Source organism: Tyto alba, unplaced genomic scaffold, assembly GCF_018691265.1.
Source record: "Tyto alba isolate M040663 unplaced genomic scaffold, T.alba_DEE_v4.0 Super-Scaffold_27, whole genome shotgun sequence".
Lineage (NCBI taxonomy): Eukaryota > Metazoa > Chordata > Aves > Strigiformes > Tytonidae > Tyto > Tyto alba.
Genome location: NW_024881301.1, coordinates 33,252,857 through 33,277,508, shown reverse-complemented (window position 1 = coordinate 33,277,508; position 24,652 = coordinate 33,252,857). Strand labels below are relative to the sequence as shown.

The window sequence follows — 24,652 nt, the reverse complement described above, 5'->3', positions numbered from 1 at the left end:
ACTGAGCACAGATTTTGTTGCTAGTTGCAAGTGAAGCTGTCTCTTGAATACTTGGATATGAATCCCCTTTACTGCTTACACCCCCCCACCCCCTTAATTATTTCGTTATCATTATGTCAAGAGACAAACAGAGAACCTTCTTTCCCTGTTGCCTAATGGCAGTAACTCTTCTAAATATTATATCTGTTCCCGTTAAAAGTTGTCATTTACTTCATCAGCACACATGGTCCTTCATTAAAGTCTCTTTTAAAATTGTATCCTTACTATTCTCCTATGACTGAATCACCAATCAGTGAAACTGCCATTTCTGAATCCAAGACTTTGTATTCACAGTATAATTTGATGTTTTGGAACAATAGTCCCATACAGACTCATTATCTGGAAGAGCTAGCTTGTTAAATTGATGTATTGGAAAGATCAATAGAAATGGAATTAAGGGGAATATTCTGTAGTTGGATTTTATTTTGTCAGGTTGTTGCTTGTATGTATGGGTAAGAGGGGCAGTTTCACAGCAAGTGTGGACTATGAAATCTCAGAGCTCTTCTGCCTAATTCTTCCTAATTTATAGCATAATTATATTGCAGATATGGAAAAGTTAATTTGTAGGGCCCTTTTATGTTAATTAAGACTAGTAAGAGATATTCACCTGCTAAGTGCCTTTTTTATTCTGTTTCTAGCTGTTTTACATGGTTTCAGTTACCCTGTGTGCTGGTGTTATTAGTGCCTTCCAGCTATCAGCCTTCACTTTCCGAAAGAACTTGGCAGCCACTGTTCTCCTGCTGATACTCTTTGGGTATGTGATTGGAAATGCTACTATGGAATTATAACTTGTAAGAAGCAAACAGAAATCTTTAGACTTGGTTTGCACCTGCTGCTGGATGCATGATTTTCTCTCTTTGGAAATGATTATGATTCAGCAAAAGATACTGAGAAAACAGGCTGAAACATGAGTTTGAAAGTTTCACATGGAAGGTGGAGGGATATTTGCTCACTCATATAAAATAAATAATAATAATAAAAAAAAAAGATAAAAAAAGAAACTGGAAATGTCTCAGAATATACTCATCTAGTATAACAGTCATTGCTGTTAGAAGAAATCAATTGTATGCTATCCTCCAGAAAATGAGGGAATAACAACACAGTCAGGTCAGAATTTCAGTGCTTAGCTCTGCAGAATATCATCAAGAAGGTAAGAAGTGGCTATCTTCTATTACTGTTCTACACATTTTCTGTAATTATGTAATTTTACGTATCTCCAGAAATTTATATTTCCAAAAAGAAGTTTATCCAATGTGGAGTACTGGGCTGGATGGAGATTTGTCTCCAAATAGTACTGTGAGAGAGGAAAGTCCTCCCATATCACCTTCTTGCTTAGTTTCACATGAAAAAACATTTATATAAACTTAAAGTAACTGGTTAAACAGAGGATTGATTTCTCTATAGAAATAAGGCTGTTGAGCCCTGGGTTCAATCAAACTAATGGTTTGTCTGTTCTGTTCAGCTCTTCCTATGTGCAGTCCCAGGTAATGTGAGAAATGCCGAAGATGAATAGTTATAGAATAAGCATTCTGAGAAGACGTTTCTTCCTTATATCAAGCAACTAAGTGTTGCTATCTTTATAGGGGGGAATGCATATCTTACAAGATAAATGTTTAGAAAATAAAGTATAACTACTTCATGTGAAAATCACAGGGAAGGAAAGTAGAAAGGACCTTCTGCAAGATGAGGGCATGTTGCTTTCCAGGAAGAGTCTTAGATAAACACTTTAAAAAAAACCTTTACTGTATCTCATCTTGAAACTGTTTTCAAGATCTCATGCTTCCATCAACTCCTTTTTTGGAAAACTTTCGGTATCTCCATAGCTGGATGTATTCTTTGAAATTCCAGCCTAAGTTTATTTAGAGCCATACTTTGTAAGTCTCCCTCATCAAATATCTTTTGCAAGCCCAAACAAGCCAAGTCCTCTCTTGTAAAAAAATCTTCCCATTCCCTGGATAATTCTATTTATGATTTTTCCCTATAACTCCAGTTTGAGCTCATCTTTTCTGTGCATGAGTGACCAGACTACTTTGTAATATTCTAGAAGTCATTGTTCACGTTAAAGTTTCATAAAGGATCTGTATCACCCTTGTCTTCCTCCTCCTTCCTTCTGCATTACTACAGATTGATTCCTTCAAGTTAAAGGCAGAAGTTCGTATCTGTCTTAGTACAAAGACTTTACACCATTAAATCTCATCACTGTTTGTTTTGTTTTGTTTTGTTTTTAAATTACCTTTACAACTGTTGAATCCTTGTAATCCAGGTTCTGTGACCCTAGCATAAGAATAGACATCTATAGAGATCTTAGTCAAGCAGCAAATGAACCATACAGTACCTAATTGTATGTCTGCTGAAGTCATGATATTTTCTGTGGTGTGCTATAGGCTTTGGTCCTGCCCACAGTGTAATACTAAATCTCAGGTGCTGAGTTAGGCTGACATTGTTTTAACCGAACTATTGAGTTAAGGTTTACGTACTTCAGAAGAAACAAGTGTTGACTGAAAAGCTGGAATGTCTTCTAAAAATTTTTTTGTTGACTGGAGATGCAGATTAATCATCTCAGCATAATCCTTCCTGGACTGCTCAGTGTTGGTTGACATAATAGATTATACAGATTTTTAACAAGAAGGTCTATGTATTCAATATGTATTAACATTTATTAAAGATATAATAACTGTCAGTCAGTAAGCTTAACATGTCTCAGGGACACTGATAAGTTTCAGAGTTGCTGCTCTTCCTATTCTACCCTTTCCTTAGCCTAACTGCACAATAAATGTGATGAAGCCTATTGTGGTCATTGTATCCTTTCCCAGTACTTTGCATGTAATTCTTATTTATTTACATTCCATAATGCATTTTTTCCTTCTCAAATTTCATTTTCCTCTTCAGGGTATGCTTGTGCAGCATTTCTGATCTAGAATAAAGATAAAAATAGTCCAGTTATATGAAAAAGTTAAGCTGTGTGCCAGAAGGGGTGTACTTGAAAGAATAATCAACAATTTCCTACTGTGCTACTTCAAAACTGATTTCCTTTGTAAATATAATGGTTTCTTAACTAAACTGCATTTTTTTCCTCTTTTAGCTGAAATTTGAAGTGTTTTACGGTGCAACTACTTAAGCATTTTTGTCCAAAATGCTCTATCTTTGTTACTTACAAATTAGCAAATTACAATTGAAGCTGACGAAAAAGAGTTAGGATAGAAATGTAGGTGTGACTGGCAGCTAATTTAAAGGCTGTGTTTGAACATCATGCAACTTTCGTATTCTGAAAGTCTTACTCATTTCTTAGCAGATATAAGCTTACAAATGAAATTTTGCTTTAATTTACAGCAGAATAACAGCACTCTAAATCATGTCTCTTTCCTGAGCTATTTCCAGAGATGGACTTGTATTTATGATATTGTAATTCAGAGAAAAAATGGTGATTTTGGTATGTGCATGAAGGAGAGAAAAGATTATATGATTAAGACTGGCAAAAAGATGCTGAAAAGTATAGTATGATCTTGAATACTTACAATTTTCATTTGAGATCCAAATATTAAGTCATTTAATCTTTATCTTCCTGTAAACTGAGAATAACATCACTCTTATGTCACAGCAGGATTTGAAAGTTTGTTTCTTAAGGTAAAGGATTTTGGCATTCTTAGATGAAAAAAGTTCATCTGTAAAGTACATCATACTGAATTTAAAAGGTACTTTTGTGGCTCATAATCTAAACTACCGTTTAATGCAACAAAAAAATGAATTTACAGAATTTTATCTAGTCCTCTTCCACTGAGCTTACTATTAAAACAATTATATATATATTAATATTATATTAGAAGTATTTATATATACAAATAAATATATATATACTGCATACATACTTATCATCATGCAATGGTGTATGCTGATACCTATGCTCCTGCAGTATATACACAGTTTGTTTGATAGATATGTCTTGTGCTATTTTGAATGGAAAGTAAGTTTTCTTTACATGACATTCATGCTCATCAAATTGCATGGGCATATTTTTAGTCTGGCTAGGCATATCTGACTCTTTATAAAAAATATAACTGTTCTATTTTGGATAGGCATCATCTGACTTGCCAGAATGGAGGGTGTCTTCCCTTCTTCTTTAAAGTTTTCCATTGAAAATGATGTAACCACAGACATGCTATCTTATCATCATTGTGCTATGAAGTAATTATATACTCATTTTTGGTGGCTACTACTCTACTAACTAATAACCTGATTTAGGTAATAACAATGTTAACATGATCTCTGGCAAATTTCAGTTCTCAGATATCCAGATATCACTGGCACAAATATTAGTTCTAGTTCAACGATTATTGTTTTTTTCATTATTTTTTTCCATTTTTTTTCTTCATTATTCCCCCACCACACCTTGCTCACTTTCTCCTTCCTTTTTTGTTCTTTTTTTCTTTTTATGAAAGCCTCTAAGAAAAGCTGATTGCTCAGAATCCATGATTTAAGCTTCAAATATTTGATTTTAATTCTATCTCTGTGTAAGAGGCTTATAAAGATGCATGGTTTTGTAATCATTGAGAAATCAGGGTTGTGTGCTTTCTGGAACAATATATCAGTAAATATATGCAGTTGATATATGCAAAAATGTATCATATCTGCCCTTCACACGGCAGTAGCTATTTATACATCTATGGAATCACAAGGTAATATGAAAACATATACCAAATTTGTCCTTTTTTCTCAGTCAAAAGAGTTATGTGCATATCTTAAAAACAAGGAGTAATTATTTGTTTGTTTGTTTGTTTGTTTTTTCCTAGTATGACAGCTGCTTTTTTTTTTTTTTTTTTTTGGTGAGGTGAAAACATAACTTAACTGTGATAATTTTGTTTCTTTAAACTTTCAGATATGCAACTTTACCGTGGATGTATCTTGTATCCAGGTTCTTCTCAAGTTCAGATGTAGCTTTTATTTCTTACATCTCCTTAAATTTTGTATTTGGCCTGTGTACCATGCTGGTGACTCTCTTACCTCGTTTGTTAGCTATAATTTCCAAAGCGCAGGTCAGTATAAAACCTTTGCTTTATATTACTCACAAGTTGTATGCAAACATACATGCATATATGTTGGTGTATATATATATATATCTGTATGTTTATACATATACACAGACTTTTTTTTTTTTTTCCAGCAGAAAAGCTTGTTTTAAATATTCATGATTTTTCTATCTTCATGTATACAGTATTGCTTGTTACCATCTGGAATTTTAACTTGTTTACAACAACAACAACAACAACAAAATTGCACTGTAACAATGGGAAAAAAGTGTTAGTTTAAACCTTGACATTTTCCAGACCATTAAGTTATAATTAGCACACAATGGGAGCTGTTCTGGTCCATTGAATAGATTACAGGCATTGTAAAATATGTTTGAATAATATTGACATAATAGATAAAGCCACATATTCCTAGGATCTGTAATGCACTGTATGAATAGCAATAGGCATTCTCACTCTGTGTATGTAATTTTCATTAGTCGTAAAGGTAATTAAGCAACTTGATGGAGAGGAGATCCAGAATGCGTATGAATATCTATGCATGTACCAAGTCAAAAACATTGAAGTCAAATCTGGATTACATGTCACTCAAGTTTGGAGGCAGATTTGGTGTTTATTTGGGTTTAAATTGGTGATTTAGAATTAAGGGCATTCAAATATTAAAATTTTAAGAAAATAGAATGATCATGGCCACATGTTTTGTTACTGTCTGTGAACTTCAACTAAAATTGGAATCCCATGACCCTAGGCAGTCTAAAATACAATGAGAGATGAACTCTACCTCAAAATAGTTCAGAACATGCTCTTCTGAAATTAGCTCACCTTGAGTGAGATTTGAATGCTGTATCCTGCTTTGTAAGTGTGCTTAATATGCTGTTGAAGAAAACTAATATTCTTCCTTTTTTTTTTTTTTTTCTCTCATCCCTGCCTCCCCGTGCTGAATCTTAATACAGAGTTTTCAGAACATCTACAATATCCTCAAGTGGGTGTTCATCATATTTCCACAATTCTGCTTAGGCCAGGGCTTAATAGAACTTTCGTACAATCAGATCAAGTTTGACCTGACCAGCAATTTTGGAATAGATTCTTATGTGAGCCCCTTTGAGATGAATTTCCTTGGCTGGATTTTTGTGGAAATGGCCCTGCAGGGAACACTGCTTCTTCTTTTACGGCTTTTTCTTCACTGGGATCTCCTCCAGAAACCAAGGTATGTTATCATTTTTATTTTGCAATAATGGACACTGAACTAATTTTTAAAGAAAGAAAGAGGTTGATTCCTTTGAAGACCTGGAGATAAATACTTCTGATAGAAAAAGTGTACCTGAATTAGTGGAAATTGCAGAAAAAATACAAATAATTGCCATTTCCCTTGGATTCTGCTGAGATTTAATACCAAGCTTTAAGGGATTGCAACCAGGGAAATAAACCATTGTTATCCATAGTACAGCAATGTCCAGTTTCCCATGTCATTTACTATCATGTTCTGTTTTAGGGGTCAGTGTTCAATTAACAGCATGGGCAGCCCTTCAGAAGATGTTGATGTAGAAATGGAGCGACAGCGACTCTTTGGTGGAAGAACTGGTAATGATGTCCTTCTTCTGTACAACCTCAGGAAGTGTTATGGAAGTTTCAGTAAGAACACCACTGCTGTGGAAAGCATAAGCTTGGGAATACCAAGAGGAGAGGTAAAGAGGTCTTTTTTTTTTTTTTTTTCCATTTCAGAAAATAAAACTTAATTCTGAGAAATTGTTCAGACATACTCAGGATGTCTACAATCAAAGATCTGTAAATATCAGCAGAACAATTTCAATTGTAGCAGTTTCTGAAAATCAATAACTGGATAAAAGAAGGAGCTCTGGTGGTGTTTAAGAAGCAACTGTTCACTTATTTTTTGGGTTGCAAATTCATCAGAGACTCAAGTTTTTCTTCCGATCTTTACCAAATTACTGTTTTATAGGCTAACATAGAATAGAAGTAGGTAGCATAGCAATTCAATGTCCAAAGAGAAAGCAAAAAATACCTAGCTCAATTGTAAACTGTGGACTGAATCTTGAATTTATCACCAAGTCAAACTTGTAGTTCCCATGTTGAAATCATCATAGTATATTTTAATGTAGTATAGACTATTTTAGTAATCTGAAATTTGGCATTGAATATGGCAATCCTAAAGATTTCAGAACAGCATTGTTTTGTTTTGTTTTGTTTTTTCATGATTTTGATGCATTTTGGAATTGTAGATATTAATTTTAAAAATACTGATAAGAAAAAGACTTTTCTTGGTTGCTAATGGCAAATTGGAAGATATGAGAAACTAGTGCATGGCAGTGCAGGTTCAGTAATGTGACGCCAGTTGTAGATCAGTTGTTGAGTACTTAGGGTAACCAGAAGGACGTTACTACTGATTAAAGACTATTTATCAATAAGAAAGCTAATGAAATCTAAAAATTTAAAAGACTTCATACACACATGTAGACTTATATACGTATATGTAGACAAATACATGTAGACTTAATATGAGTCCTGTCCTAGCTTAAGCATATATTTATTGCTGCTAGTGGCCTGAAATAACTGTTCAGAGACAGTATGCATCTTGGATTTTTGGTGTTCCTTTATCTGAGAAATATTGACTCTATGGACTGGTAGTCAAGGCTCTCAAATAGCACTTGAGATCCTCAGGTTCAAATCTAGCATTTACTAATAATATGGATAAATAATGCATTTAGTTACTGGGCAGGGTTTTAATTAAGTGAAGGGCTAGAATCCTAAGTAAGTCACTCTTAGGAATTAGGGGTTGTCATAGTTTGAGCTCAGAGGGCAGCTGAGCACCACACATCCGCTCACTCCTCCCTTCCCTCCCAGAAATGAGAAGAGACAAATAAGCCAGGCTTGGAATTCGATATAGGACTGGGAGGGGCAAATCACCCATTATGGTCACAGGCAAAAGGCAGACTTGTTAGGGGAATCAAAAAAGAACATAGACTTATTACAGACACTGACAACAACAACACTTAACAGAGTAGGACAGTGAGAAGCATTGCCACATCTTGAGAACACCTTCCCCCCACCCCTTCCTTCTTCCTGGGCTCAGCTCTGCTCCCGATATCTCTACCTCCTCCCCTCAGCAGCACAGTGGCAGGGAATGGGGGGTGCAATCAGTGATGCCGCTTCTTCCATCTGCAGTGGGGGGAGCTTCTGGAACCTGTTCCCCCTGCTCCATCATGGTCCCCCACTCCCAGGAGACAGTCCTCCACAAACTTTCTCCAATGTGAGTCCTTCCCACGGGTTGCAGCATTTCCCTACACTGCTCCAGTGTGGGACACCAACTTTCTCCGACATGAGAGTCCTTCCCACGGCCTGCAGCCCTTTGCAAGCTGCTCTAGCGTGGGACACTCCCACATGCTGTGATACTCCCAGCACCAAACTAAAAGACCGGGCTACTTTTTTCTACAAGATCCTGGCCTTCTTTGGGCCCAGTCACCTTGATCAGCCACGCGAAACACCTCACAGGCAGTAAGTCACTGTCTGCTCCACCACTACAGGTGGGTCTCTGCTCTGGCACACCTCCCCCCTCCTTTCTTCCTCTGTTCCTCCATTGACCCTGATGTTCACGCAGCTGCCACAATTCCTCCTCACTAGTCCGGCTCCTCCTCACCACGTCCCTTCTTGAATACGTTATCACAGAGGTTTAGCCAATTGGCTCAGTTTTGGTGCAGAGGTGGAGCTGACTTGGAGCTGTGGGAGCTTCGAGAAGATTCTCACAGGGGGCCACCCCGATATCCCCCTCCCCTGCTACCAAAAAAACCCACCACTCACTCAAACCCAGGACAGGGCCTAATCACAATATTATATATATGTTTTTTTTTTAAATGTGTTTTCCATTGGAAAGGGAATTTTAACATACAGTATATCCATATGCCATATTTTACAGATATATGATAGGAAATATCAATATGCTTTTTCTCCTTTCTATTTTTTTTTATTTTTTTTTTAATTTATTTTTGATCTCTGTTAGTGTTTTGGACTCCTGGGAACAAATGGAGCTGGGAAAAGCACAACATTTAAGATGTTGACTGGAGATATCATCCCATCTGCAGGACGCGCTGTTATCAGGACTCCTACAGGGTAAATAACACTGGGTTTGATCAGAATAGTGTTAATTGATAATGCCAATGATCAAAGACTCAGCACATCTTCAGAGTTTTATACTGTACTCTAAGGACTTGTTTTCTTCCCTTTTAAATGTATATTGCTTTATTGCTGTTAAGTCTCTGCAGGATTTAATTCCATCTGACAGCTCTGTTAATTGAGAATAAACTTGTCTGATAGCAAACGAGGAGGCTATAGGAAGCCTTAACTTACAGACTTTTAAAATTGTAACAAAAATCTTACAGCATATCCAGATGAATGGACGTAAATCCCCCATGCTAGTGCTGCACTGAAAGGTTTCCAATCTTAAGCTGATGAGCAGCACTTCAAGTGGATAATTTTAAAATGTTTTCTGACACTTGAATCCTTCAGAGTCATTAATTAATTACTTCATCAATATCCTATGTAATTAGGATAGAAGGTAGTGTTGGTGATATTGAGGTTAACTTTGATGGAGTGATAAGTGAATAATAGATTTTTTGTGTTAGATGTAACCAACATTTAACATTTTTCCCAGCAAAACTGGGGACTAAGTAAAGTTATTTTCTAGTGAGGCCACAGTAAAATCTGTAAAATATATATATACACATATACATAAATGTATGGGCTAATTAACAGTTTTTAAATTTTTCTTTTCTATATGACGTCTATTTCAAAATACATGTTTTGGAGAAGGACAGGTGAAGGGTTTAATTCAGAAAATTTTTAAAGGAAGCATTTTGGAATTTCCAAAATGACAAATTATATTTCTTTGTTTTAGAAAATAAATGCTTTCATAAGTCAGTATTTGCTCACTTCTTTACATAGATAATGATCAGCAGATTTAATTTCAAAATATTAGTAGTTTCAGTCATTACAAAATTCAGTTTTCTGGAAAGTTTATACTTCTTTTGAAATGGACACCATCACCACTACCAAACATGATTTTACTTATGTGTGTTTTCTTTGATTTTTTTTTTTTTTCATTATCTTTAATAACAGCTTATTTTTCAAGAGATTCACTGTAAAAATAATTAGATAACAAAGAACTCCTAAAATGACCATCAAATAATTGTTAATCATAAAGAAGGAATGACTGAAGAGATTTTGAAAAAAATTATTCTTAAGAGAATACGAAGTGATATGAGTGAGGCTTTACAATGGTTATAGAGACTTTTAGATGGTTGTTTTCATTTATAGTTTCCCAGAACGGAAGACAATTTTTTTCAGACATTAAGCAACAACAACAATAACTGAAGTGATTTAAAATTAAGGAAAAGATAACATTTGGTATTCTTTGGAAATGGTGGAATGCTTTGTACCAGGATATGATGGAGATCAGAAGTTTAGCATGAGTCTGAAGAGGATCTGAGATTTACAGAAATAAAATTATCTGTAATAATTTTTGATAAGATATTGTCCTCAAGGCAGTATTTAAGGTCCCAGGTTTTGTTTAGATTTTGAGGGGTATTTTTCTGCAGATTTTAATGGGACTTGCCTTTGGTCCCACCTGTGCTTTCATGGATTACATATGTCTTTCCCTGTACAATATGGTATCAGATCTATATTTGGGCAAAAGATTTGATGTGGTGTGACAATTCCAACATTTTAATATCCACTTGAAAGCAAATATCAAGTTATAAGAATATATTTCATCATCATGTGTATTGACACTTACATTATGTTTATTGACTACCTGACTTATTTTATCAGAAATCCTAAAGATAAAAAAAAATTCACAAAACCATTTAACAATGCCTGTATTCCTTTTAGTAGAGCTGTTGTCATGTATCTGTGGCTAAACAGATAGAAATTCTTCTGAGGTCAGCTTTAGTATGCTATTGGCATTTAACAATATGTTGAACACTCTCCCTGCACATCGTGTGTGCTACTTTCATTATCCTCACTCTGTTTTATAAATCTAACATGAAAGCTTAATTTAAGATGCAACGTTATTTACCATATACTGAAATATAGATAATGAAATTTGACACATTTAGGGGACCCTGAGAGGAAACCTTAGACATTTGCATTTAAGTGCCCAAAATACCTTTGACAACATTATTACCCTGTAATATGGTGGTGTCAATCCAGGTTATGGGTTTTTATGTGTTTGAAGTGGCTGAAGTGAGTGTAAAACCCATATGCCCAAGCTTTCAAAACTTGTTACTAACTTGAAAATGCAACATCAAGCAAGAGTTGCAGTTACACAGTAGTTAAACTTGGGGAGAGAAGCAACTTCGAGGCTGGGAGATGTGATTTATGTCATTCCTAACTTTGTTCCTTGCTTCATACTTCGGTGACTGCTGTTAAGCAGCTCACAGTGCATTGTGTTGTCGTACTACTGAAAATCACTAGGTGGCAAATTCGTTGACTCTTCCATAGGTAAGATTATAACCACAACATGCCTGGAGAACCCTTCCTCAGCAGTTGATGAATGACTAAAGTTACTCATCCCAGGGACTTTTAGGTGGATTGATTTGTTTTTACACCTGAGATAAATGGAGGAAGGGAGGAAGATATGATGTTAAGAAGTCTTATCCTTTTCTTACTCCAGTAGTGTGCTCCAAAGCCCGGCATGCCAGGCACAGAGGAAGAGAGGAGAGTCAGCTGAAGAAAGCAGTTGCTGGTCACAGCTGCAGACCATTTTCTGGTCAGCAGACCTAGACTTCTTTGTTTAAAACCTGTGTCATGAAGCAGCTTCCATAGAGAGATTACCTCTGATAGTGATTCCTGATGAGTAATTGGGGCAGCAGCTTAGATGTAGATTTCATCTCTATTGGATTTGACTGGAAAAAACACAACTTTTGTCCTCTATGACCCTGAAAGGACAGGATACTATAATCTGATGGATCCTTCATGATACATTCTTCATAATCAAATAATGAAATGAGTATGCAAAATGTTTATTATAAATGTTGGAGAACCTAACTAATGTAACTCCATGCAGAAAATCCTTAATTCATAACAGCTCCTGTTTCCTTGAATAACTGCTTGAAAGTTTTTGTTTTTTTTTTACAAACAAAGAAACAAAAAACCCCAAACAAAACTGTATGTACATTTTCCTGACTGCTATTGTAATTGTTTCACTGAATTAAAAATTAATTCAGAAGCATATCTTTGAGGCAAGTGCACTGAAAACAGCCTTGAATTTTACAGGACAGCTTTTGCAACTTTGCACAACACAGGGGACTAAAAATATATGAGTTTTTTCAGAAGTGCGTGTTGAATTGCAAAGGAGAATTTTGGGAAATTCAACCTAAAACATCTTGGAGGTTTGTGGGGTTATATAGAAAGGACCTCACACGTTGATAATGAAGTTGTATTCAGGAACCTCCAAAATTTTTGAAGAAAATAACAAAAATGTATTTCTGAGTGACAGCTACCTTTTTAGCAGGGCAGAAGAGCAGATTCACGTCACCTTCAAGTACTTCTAAAAGATTTGTTGGCCTCTAGGTTGGTTGTTTGTTGAATGTTCAATACTGAAAAAAAAAAAAAAAAAAAAAAAGGAGCTTATTTCTGAGAATCTTGAATAAAACCGTGTCTCTTTTCATAACAAAAGCTTAGTAAAATGCATAAAAGCTAGGTGCAACAGTTCAATATCGCTCAGATTCATAAGATGGGGTGTTATTAAGCAGGAATGTTTATTAAGTACTAGAGCCAATTTAATCTCTTCTGCAAATCAGGGTTTCATGGCATTCTTCAAGGGGATATTCTTTTGGGGAAGGGAAGGCTTCTGATCTGTTTTTATTAAGCTTTTCTCTTTTTAGATACAGTACAAATGAAATAGATATTTTAAATGCATTTTCTGCCTAAACTTTTTATCTTACCATTTACATGGAAAATGCACGTCTAGTATGTACACTGAACAGTCTAACAAAAATGTGCTACTTTTTTATTTTCATATTCTTCTGCAGAAAATGTTTTTAGGCAACTTCTAACTTTTACAAACCCATTCTGGTTGTAACCGTGATGTGATAAAGATAGTCCAGTAAGAGAAATAATTGGAATTTATCACCAACCACAGCCAATCTTGTGAAGAGAATATCCCCTGTGAATGGCATTTTGCTATTACCTTTTTTTGTTTTGTGTACCTCATTAACATTGCTATTATCGGTGACATATCTGTCCAAATGAAACATAAAAATAATTAACACATAAAGAGTGTGTCTGCATATTAGGGATGTTTACAACCCTAATATTAAAGAGTGCCAGAGGAAGAAGCAGCATTGCAACAGTTACTTTGGAAGATGTGGAAATAAAATAACAATACTGAAGTATCAGCAGTCCCTCTCATAAAGGGCAGAAATATTAAAGGCAAAAAGGAAAATTACTAGAAAATAGAGTATTTAAAAAAAATTTGCTTACCTGTGTTTATAAAGTATGGTGCTACAAGACATTAGGAGATTGACTGGTTTTTGAACAAAATCCACACAAAGGAGTTGTCAGGCTTAAATGTGTATAATGGTTAACTTCATGGTCTGCTTGACATTTAGTTTTTTCCTGTGTTCTCTGTAACACAGCTTTTCCTCTTTAAGAGTACAAAGAGACTCAAATTAGCTTATGCTTAGCTCTACTGCCATAACTAGGTTGCTACCAGTGTGTGAGCCGGCTAAATGAAAGCTAGTGTAGAAAACTGTAAACATTTTTGTAGTTATTTTTTCTGTTAAAAAGCTTGAAGTAAGTTCTGTATTAAATATGTTCTAAGAAAAGATGACACTTAACAAAGTAGTAAAACAAAGGATGTGAGTCTTCATAAGTCTTTAGATCTCTGCTGGACTGATATATCAACAGATATTTTACATCTGCCCCACTTCTGTTTAATTTTATCCTTTTTTTGAGTGTACTTTGGCCATTCTTTGTTTTCTTTGTCTTTCTATAGTTGTGTTTAAACCTTATTCAGTGACTCTGTCATAAAGTCTCCATCAACTGAGGAGGGCTAGACACAGTTTGGAAGAGAAATTGTCAGAATCCTTTTAAGTGTCATGTCAAGATCAGTGTAAAATAATAAATCTGACTAGTAGTTTGTTTGCCTTTTTGGTGTTCTCTATTTTGCAGTCTTTGCTGTTGTAGTTTGCTGAATAGAGTTAACTTTAAATGCATACTTAGAGCAAAGTCTCACTTGTAGTGGGGTGCATAGAAGTAGAAATAGGTGTCATCTTGCTCATAAGTTGCCTCACTGAGGGCTGAAGCATTTGGCAGTCTTCCTCTTGTAATTAATTTACCTCTCATGAATTTCCATCTTCCTTCTGCACAGAGAGATCCTCCATGGCAGCAACTCCCTATCGTATTTGAATTGTCAGTCATCTCAGCTGTTGGATTACAAAGTCATAGGACCGAATAAATGCTATCCAATGAGGAGAAAGTAAAATATTTCTTTACAGCTAGAACTTGGACTCTTTTGATAGTTATGATATTCAGCTTGATAAATAATTAAAAATGTAATTCAAATAACTTTACTTGAAAGGCAGAATAAATTTATGGCAACATAATGGTTGAGATAGCTGTTGTTACACTGTATATTAGGTATAATTAGTTTAATTATGACTAAGCTATAGTTACATTAATTATATTTTAACTTTGATTTTTTATGTTAATGAGCATTATGCACTGAATTGAATGTGCAGTTAAGAATAGAATGGAACATCTAACTACTTTTGCAATTTGTAAATTTATCTTTAATTTTGACTAATTAATAGAATTTATCTCTCTACAGAAGCCATCGTAAGTGCCATATATATCACTGCCTCTATTTTAACTGCATTCAAAAACTGCAGTAAAAGCGAACAAAAGTGAAACTCTCCTGTTTTCAGCTGGAATAGAGTTAATTTTCTTCCCAGTAGCTGGTATGGTGCTGTGTTTTGGATTTAGTGTGAGAATAATGCTGATAACACACATATGGTTTACTTGTTCCTAAGTAGTGCTTATGCTAAGTTAAGGATTTTTCAGTTTCCCATGCTCTGCCAGTGAGCAGATGAACAAGAAGCTGGGAGGGAGCTTGGCCAGGACAGCTGACCCCAACTAGCCAGAGGGATGTGACATACCATAGGACATCACACTCAGTATATAAACTGGGGGTAGTTGTCCGGGAGAGGGGAATCACTGCTCGGGCATCAGTCAGTAGGTGGTGGTGAGCAACTGCATTGTGCATCACTTGTCTTTTCTCGGGTTTTATTTCTCTCTCTTTTTGTTATATTAATTTTCATTATCCTAATTTTCATTATTATTATTATTATATTTTAGTTATTGAACTGTTCTTATCTCAACCTGCAAGTTGGTTTTTTTTTTTTTTTTTTTTGATTATTCTCCCCATCCCACTGGCAGGGGAGAGGAGTGAGTGAGCAGATGCGTAGTGTTTAGTTGCTGGCTGGGGTTAAACTACAACAGAAACAAAGTGCACAGCAAAGTCAATAGTGAAACAGTTTTCCCAAAAACAGCCGTAAGGCTGATATCAAGGGTACTAAGTTGTCTCTGGAAACTTGAAGCTGACCTTTGAATGTCAGCCGACAGCTATCAATAAGCTATGTTACCGGTAACCACTGTAACAAATAAGAACTGAATCCAGACTGCAGTAACCACTATAGTCTTCTGGAAACTACAGGTCCAGTTCAGGCAGGAGAAGACAACAGATTTTATCCAAGATCATTCTCACTTGTTCCAGTGTTTTGGTTTCTTTTCGGTGCCAGCAAAGGCTGTCTGACTGGCATGCCCCATGCCACCCCAATGTAGCCTTCAGGATTGGAATCAAATTTCAGGGGTTTCTTTCAAAGCATGAAATAAATGGATTTATATAAAAGGCCTTAAAATGATCAGTGAAGGAAAAACTTTGAATCAAAATTTTGTTCACTCAGATTTTAGTTTATTAGCCCCTGTATCTTGCAAGTCTGTCAAGTTTCTTTCATCAATAGTATAAAACTCTGTAAGATGAGCACTCCAAACTTATGGAAGCCTCCTTGAGTCCTGGATTTTTTCAGGATGGTTAGCACAAAAGTTTCGTAATTCTCACCATATAAATGGAGACTGAAGCACTTGGAGAGGGATGGAATGCAATATCTTTCATAACTCAAGTGCTAGACTGTGCTATTTTTCTTGAGGATGACATACATCCTGTTGACTTTTTCCAAAAGTGCAAAATTAAATTTTTGGTAAAACTCTAAAATTTTATTTAACATATAAAGTTTTCTGGACATGTTCTATTAGTTTCACCTGTTGCAGCTGTTCCACTTATAAGGAAAAAACTAAATAGTAGGTGAAAGTATTGACTGAGCATAACAACATAGTCTGAAAATGGAGTCTTCACTAGGAAGGAGAAAACCCAGTTCCATGTTAGTTCTGTGTCTTAACTTGATCAGGAAATGTAACCAAAATTACTAACAAAATTTAAATATAACAATTACTCAGTGTTTTTATAAAGATACAGAAAGTCCTATATGAGTATAAAAGTCTGTTTTCCTGCCTATAGTTTTTAGATATTACAGTGGAATTCATTTTGTCTACTGTACTATGGACAAAAAGGCTGAGAGGTTAGAATCTGTATTTCTATGTTCTTTCTTTATAAAATGACCTGATTTTTAGTTCCTGTATGTCCTCCAAACCTCATGAAGTTCAACAAGGCCAAGTGCAAAGTCCTGCACATGGGTCAGGTCAGTGCCAAGCACAAATACAGGCTGAGGATGAGTGGGTTGAGAGCAGCCCTGCAGAGAAGATCTTGGGGGTATTAGTGACTGGAAAACTGCCTATGAGCCAGCAATGTGCACTCACAGCCCAGAAAGCCAACCATGTCTTGAGCTGCATCAAGAGAAGTGTGGCCAGCAGGTCAAGGAAGGGGATTCTCCCCCCTCTACTCTGCTCTTGTGAGACCCTACCTGGAGTGCTGTGTCCAGGTGTGGGGCCCCCAACATAAAAAGGACAGGGACCTGCTTGAGCAGGTCCAGAGGAGGCCATGAAGATGATCAGGGGTCTGGAGCACCTCCCCTAAGAGGACAGGCTGAGAGAGTTGGGGTTGTTCATCCTGGAGAAGAGAAGGCTCTGGGGAGACCTTATAGCGGCCTTCCAGTACTTAAAGGGGGCCTACAGAAAAGGTGGGGAGGGACTCTTTATCAGGGGGTGTAGTAATAGGAAGAAGGGTAACTGTTTTAAACTGAAAGAAGGTAGATTTAGATTAGATCTAAGGAAGAAATTCTTCACTGTGAGGGTGATGAGGCGCTGGCCCAGGGTGCCCAGAGAAGCTGTGGCTGCCCCCTTCCTGGAAGGGTTCAAGGCCAGGTTGGACGGGGCTGGGAGCCCCCTGGGCTGGGGGAAGGAGGCCCTGCCCGGGGCAGGGGGGTTGGAGCTAGATGATCTTTAAGGTCCTTTCCAACCCAAACCTTTATATGATTTTATGATATGAATGGCCTAGTAAGAAATGATAGCATGCTGATAATAAAAGGGCAGAAATCAAACATCTTTTTCTCTAGCTTGCAGAAAAAAAAAGAAAAAAGGCATTTTACTGCATGCTAATGTATATTTTAGAAAATATTAAAACCAAATATTTCTTGTTTCATTCTGATAACATTATGTTTGAAGATATTTGTTAAGGAATAAGTGGATTATAATTAGTTTAATGAATGGCATAGGAATTAAAAAAAAAAAAAAAAAAAGGAAAAGCATTTACAGTATATCATTTAGTGAAAAGGTTTTCTGGTATCATGCCATCACTATTTGAAACATTAATTTAATTTAGACCCATGAAAATGGAATCTGAGAGATTAACTGAATTTCATGGTAAATCAATTTCTAGAGATGAGGGCGGTTTTCTGTTGTAAGATATGTACAATAATTAAATATTATGCTGTGGTTTTCTTTCATCTATTCTTTCAGTATTCAGAAAAAACTTAGGACCTGGCTAAACAAAACTAAAGGATGATCTTCAACTTTTTGATTTGCAAATCTACTCGGTTATATTGCTGAGGGAAGAATAGGCATTACTAAAAAAGTCCAATGAAAGACCAGAATCTTCATATGACTTCTTTTATTCTTCTGGTCATATTGTTTCCTCATTTGACAGATACAGAGATTGGAAAAAATTAGGTCCATGAGTTCTTTAGTGAATACATTAGAATCTCTTTATTAATGGGAACTCTTTAAGTGTTCAATGTCAGCACTAATGGATAAAGTTGCAAGATAAGGTCCAAACTGAGTAAGAATATTAAATGATCTATTCTCACTGTATACTTCCTTTATGAAAGCTAAAGATCAGTTGGTGAGATATTGTTCATCTAAGGCTGTGTACTTTACAGGAAGCACAACACTAAAATCACATCTCTACAATTAGCACTGGGGACACTGATGTGTTTTTATTTCCTTATGCAAACTGAGTAACTATTGTCTAATATAGGTCTAGCTAAAGAACATAATACGTCTGTTATTTTTTGCAGCCTTGCATACTTATTTTTTGTGCTTCATGACATGAACCCATTCCAGACTAGATATTGCTGTCTAGCTACAGGGTTCATGCTGAGTAAATGTCCCTGAAATTACCCCTGAGTGTGATTTGTTCTCTTGTGACTGAACCTGGCATATTACCAAAAGCCCAGACTCTTGTTTCTCCAAAGACAGCAGCTGCACCAAAAGGAAACCTTGCTAATGTTCCTGAATCTTCCCAGTAAAACAAGGTTCAGACACATCTCTGTTCAGCAGCATCTAGATAACATTTCATTGTAGACAGTGTTTCACTGTTAGAGTTCATTAAATAAGGAATCCACTGCTTCTGATAGGTTGTGCAAAAAGATCAACATTAATCAATACATATTTTATGGTAAAGATGGCCTTAAAAAAATATTTTGTTTTGAACTGGTAAAAATTCTGTATATACTTCATTTAAAATAACCTGTAAGTGGATATAATTTAATGAGGAAGTACACTTCTAGTATCCTCTTTCCCCTATCACCCTTTTTCTTTTTTAATAAGTCTTTCAGTTAACTTCCTTGGCACCATCTAAACCTACAAAGATACTAGAATTTTATATCTTTGCCATTAAGAGCAAAGGACCATTCTAATTAGTCCCCAGCAAAATTGATCATAATCATAATTTATCTTTTGATAACATTAAAATATATTATGATGCTGCGGTTCATTATCTAAAATCCAGAATTCATGTTTTCTTTTACTGTCCAGACTCCTGAATCTTGTTAACAGGGGATACGTATTATATTGTCACTAGTGTTGGTATTTGTAGATCCAGCATTTAATACATTCACTCTAGATCTAAATGACTAATCATATATTTAGTTCTCCTAACCAGCAATGTAGAAAACTACTAAGGGGAAAACCAGTCTGTTTCTCAGAACCTTTAAAAAACTTTTTTCTTTCAAAGTTTATATTTTTTTATTAGTATCTTAATTTTGACAGGTATTTTCTGTACATGTAAATCAACATAACTGAATGTTGAATTAGATGTTGGAATAAATAGGATAGATTTAGTGTCATTATGGGTAATGAGACATGCTTGCAATCAAGCTTGCTTCTTAGCAATTAATGTAATTTCAAGAAATGCAGTACAGCTACAAAGTGATGGCCAAAGTGTCTTAAATCAGGATAATTTTACATTTTTTTCCCTGTATTGTTTTTTACCTACTAGCTTTAACATTTTGCGTTTTGTTTTATTCTTGTTCTTTAGAGAATGCATGCATGCGTGTGTGCACAGACACACAAAAAATGCACAGCAACATTTCCCTCCCTCTATCTCAACCACTGCCCCTTTAATACTGAATGTGATACACGCAGTGTGGTTTTGAAACATGTCTCCTTAGAGCAGGGTCTCCCAAAGAGGTAAGGGAAGGAAACCTGTTAAGAATTAATTCTTACAGATCTGTCTTCCTCTTGTCTTGATCTTCACCTTGACACACGCCCTGTTAGAACAGTGATGCATGGGTGGCAGTACTAATATGAAAGGGACAAAAAGCATGCATTTTATGTGGCTGGTGTGATGGTAAGTGATCATAATAAAGAGATTCAAACTCATTTTTCTATGCAATTGAGGGGAAGTGTATTTGTCTTGAAGACTCTGTATCCCAAGGATGAAAGCTAGGGCTCTGGGTTTTTTTTTTAAACAATGTTCAAGTCTTTTGCTTTTCCTTTAAACAGGTCTGAAATAGATATACTGTCTGCTAGTTCTGAAGGCATTCTCATCGGCTATTGTCCACAACAAGATGCCCTGGATGAACTTTTAACGGGTTGGGAGCATCTTTATTATTACTGCACGTTGCGTGGAATTCCAAAACAGGATATTTGTAAGGTAACTGTCCAGAACAGATCTGCAGGGGGAGCTGAAGCAAGGTTGGGCTGTAGAGTTTATAAAACAATTGTACTTTTTTTACATGAGATAATATCTGATATTTCATGTTAACAGCTTTAGTAATAAGGTTTTTCATTACTACTACTTTGTTTAATTAATATGTATTTTTTCTGTTTTATGCCAATTCAAAACACAATGACATCACTGAGGAGAGCAAAATAACACTAATGCAAATGAAATCTCAGGCACAAAAACTCTAAAGAAAGGAAATATATGAATGATTCACACCTTAATTCTCACACTTAGAGAACTGGGAGGGGACACCACGTGTTCGGAGTCATGCACCCCTGAAAAACTCTTTTCTTCAGAGATGGGATTAAACTCTGAAGGAATTAAAAATTGTTGAATGATTATATAAATAAACTAAACATCTGAGTGCTGAGATGGCAGCCGCCAGCACTCTGCTATTAAATGTCTTAAACTTCACAAGATGGTGGCTGCATTTAAACAGCCCGCTGGGAGTAGTCCCTAAAATATTCCAGCTGCCATACCAGGTCTGGGGTTGTCCAGGGAGAGGTGGCCAAATCTGTGTCAGAAAATGCCTTAAAAGCTCACTAGCATTGATGGTGACAATATCTGGGAATGCCACAGAGGTTTTGAATTTACAGATACAGAAGTAGCTGGTGCTGACCAGCAAACAGTGTTCTTTTTCTATAATGAGGCAGTCAGGCAATAATCTAATTACCAAATTGATAAAGTATAGAATGTGGGGTTTTTTTCTGACTCTTCAGATGGAAGTTTGCGATCTGACCTGGATTCAAGCAGCTCAATCTCTTGTGCTTAAATGCATCTTTATTAACATGAGAAAATTTGAATGTGCTATGAAATGGATGTCTGTTATTCCTGCTGTGTAGATTGGTTCCATTTAGTTGCTATGGCTCTAGGATTGTCCTTGTAACCTCCAGAATGCTGCCTATTGTCTTCTTTTTCATTTTTTCTAGAAGCAAAACTGCATGTAACTGAAATATCTTTTTTTCTACTCACCCAGTATTTTCCTGGCTATTGCCTCAGGGTCTGCTAAGTAGTTTACAGTCAGTTCCTTGTCTGTATGTGAGAGGGACTCCTCCTGGTTCTTCACAGCTTGTTTCCCCCAGCAGCTAGGTATTATTCCAGGAAAAGGTGTGATTCCTGCCATGAGACCTTGAGCATTCAGAAATAAATATCATTGTGCCCCAATATTAGCATCAAGACAGGCAATATTTTGAACTTTTCCTGTCTTAGGCTAATAATTTGGGTATTTCTGGATGAGAGACTGGGGAAAATAAAAGATTCTTACAAGTCTGCCTCTTCTGCTGGGTAGAATCCTCCCTGGCTGGACTTTTAACTGATTATCTTAACAAGACTTTTCTTGCAGGCTACTTAGAAATCATCATGCAGTCTTTTTATTTAGTTTGCTCTTCATAACTCACTGGTGGTAGCTTTTCCTTCTGAATACTAGCAGAGCACTGAAAACTTAAATATGTTTTGCTTGATCTAAAGGGAATATATTAAGGGATAATTGTTATTGCACTAAACCCCTCAACTATAATTACCTGTTTTCTCCATGAACTGACAGCTCCTCTCAAACGGTTGGGCTAAAAGCCTATCATAACTAGCACCTATTATTGTGGCACTTAATAGACACGGAGGTGGCAATAGAATCTAGCATCTCCTCTAGAGCTTTGTAGTCATACAAAAGGATGCTGTTAAATATCCATACATCTTACATATGTCATTGAATGCTTTTGATCCTAAGTGTAATTTAATACAGGAATCAGAGTTTGATTGTTTAATTATGCAGTGGTGCTCTTTAAATGCACTAAACATGGCTTTTAAGCTGTTCTGTCTTATCTTCATAAGAAAAGGCAATATATTCTTGTTATGCATATGTCCAAATGGTGCACATGTACTATAAACGAAGCAGTTTTTAAGGCACCCTAAGAAGAATGGAAATTTCAGAAGCACCTGAATGATAGGAGTACATAGTTTTAATTAAATTTTATGGGACTCAAAATTAACTCACATACTTTGGGTCATATACATACAGTGTTACTGCCAGCAAGCTCACTCCAGAGTATAGAGTAAGCACACTCCCCATTTGTGAATAGGCCGAAGGACATAAATCCTTGTGGGTGGTGATCCTCTGAGAAAGAAATGGAGTAGGAATGAGCCTATGATGTAGGCTAAGTAGGACTTCCCCACAGTTAAAATAATTGCCTCAGCCTTATTGCAAGAGTTACTTTTATAACTGACTTGAATTTGACAAGAAGGATTTCTGAGTGAGAGCTGAGTAGGGCTTTTAGCAATGTGCTACCTTTCTGACTCCTGGAGTCACAGACTCTTAGCTATTGTTTTATTTTAGTACTCACAGGTGTGAGGAAAAGCTGTTCAGGTGGGACTGGCAGACACCTTTTTGGTAATATCTCATCTGCAGACATATGGAGACAGTAGCTTTGAAAAGTGTGAACTGATCCATGCATTACAATGGGCTGTTCCTGCTCTAATCTTACACCCTGTGCAAGCCCTGTAAACAGGAGGTAGTAGGGGAGATAGTGTCTGTGTGTGTGTGTACACATGAATCGTGATGTTACTGCTTGATTTGTGACTCCTTCAGGTAATTTCACCTCCCAGCAGCAACTGTTTTGGAGGATGAGGAGCAGGATCAGGAGCTATGTGGAAGCTAGAGAATGGAGAGAGATCTGTGGTGTGCTTATGGACCTGGATTTCAAAAGTAAACTGTCCCATGCAGCATGGAGCTTTTCTCAGCTGCCTGGGAAGTTTTCCAGATCACAGTGAGCAGGATGATACCAGCAGCTTTCTATACTGTGCCTGCAGGATGTCTCCCTGCATATGCATATGCAAATTAACACTGCAGCAAATGCTGTCTGTATTTGGTGAGGTGCCACAAGGGTAACCTGGCTTCGTATGTTTTCTCTGTAGATAACGTGAGAATAGTGTTCTCTCCAAAAATTCTGGCATTCATAAAACCCATTCCAAATGCAGAAGTATTTGTGAATAATTGGCATACCCAAGAGCTTCCACTTCATGTTCAGATCCAGCTATTCTCTGGGCAATTAGTAGACAGCTACTGCAATGACAGTCCTCAAAACTGTTTGAAATTTATGTATGGGTCCTGCTTCAGGTGGATCAAAATCAATTCTGTGTTATTTAGAGATGAGTTATGTTACTGTGGTGCACTGGGAGAAGATAAATGCTAATCTTCTGATCACCCTAGACCTTAGAGGATCTAGGTATAGGCTTAGACTATTCTTGTAGGCAGCCTTCTGTGCCTTAGTTTAACATTTGTGATAGAGAGACTGTTCTTCCTTTCAGTTGTCTTAATTTTTTGTATGCATAGATTGCAGAGCAGACTTTGTTGCCATATGCTTGTGATCAAGGCATCAAAGGGCTCTTGCAAATAATAGTTAGGTACTCTGGTTTACCTTCATCAAAAACTGAAGTGCAGCTATCTCAGAGGAAAACAAATGTTTTTGTCAACAGGCCCTTCTGACTGTGTGAGGCTGCTGTCAAGTGTTGAACAGCTGCTGTGTTCAACTCAGAAATGGCTGGTGTTTGGAGAAAGTGTGAATTTTAGTTGCCTGTAAAGAAAATAAGGACTGGGAATGCTTTGGAATAGCAGCTGTATGGAAATGTAAGCTGTTATTTTCTCATTCCCTCCTGCCTGTAATACATTGCTTCAAGCCTGCCTCTGAGTGTCTACCAGTGAGTGTTTATGTGAACATGCACATACACATACATTTTAGAGAGTACATGGTTTTGATGTCGAAAGAAGCATACAATCACTTATTTTTTTTTAATAAGTTGGCAAGCCGGCAGGTGACTTGCAGGATATGTTGCTGCTAAAGTTATCTATTGAAACACTAACTTCATGGATCAAATCCTCTGCTAGACAGATTTATCTGCAGCAGGAGTTAAGTGCCTGACATAAAGTTGAGTGCACTTAATGTTCCAAAACAGTAATTAACTGAATGGGAAAGGAGGAGAAAAATGGGTCATTTGCTATCAATGTTAAGCTTCATGTAATGTGAAGTTTTACTTCGCAAATCTGCTCTGCAAGTTTCTTTTTGCTGCAAAACTGGAGAAGTTAGAGCAGAGCTTTGAGGCTATTTAGACACATACTAATTTAACG

The 24,652-nt window shown here is 36.4% G+C and overlaps 1 protein-coding gene across 1 annotated transcript in view; it reads left to right on the top strand.

Moving 5' to 3' along the window:
- ABCA13 (ATP binding cassette subfamily A member 13) overlaps positions 1–24,652 on the top strand; it is a 198,826-nt gene that overhangs the window by 147,335 nt on the left and 26,839 nt on the right. The window contains exons 50-55 of the mRNA XM_042797875.1: positions 678–793; positions 4,913–5,069; positions 6,017–6,270; positions 6,556–6,748; positions 9,076–9,185; positions 20,313–20,463. Coding sequence (XP_042653809.1) covers positions 678–793; positions 4,913–5,069; positions 6,017–6,270; positions 6,556–6,748; positions 9,076–9,185; positions 20,313–20,463 — 981 coding nt within the window. The remainder of the gene's footprint in view (positions 1–677; positions 794–4,912; positions 5,070–6,016; positions 6,271–6,555; positions 6,749–9,075; positions 9,186–20,312; positions 20,464–24,652) is intronic.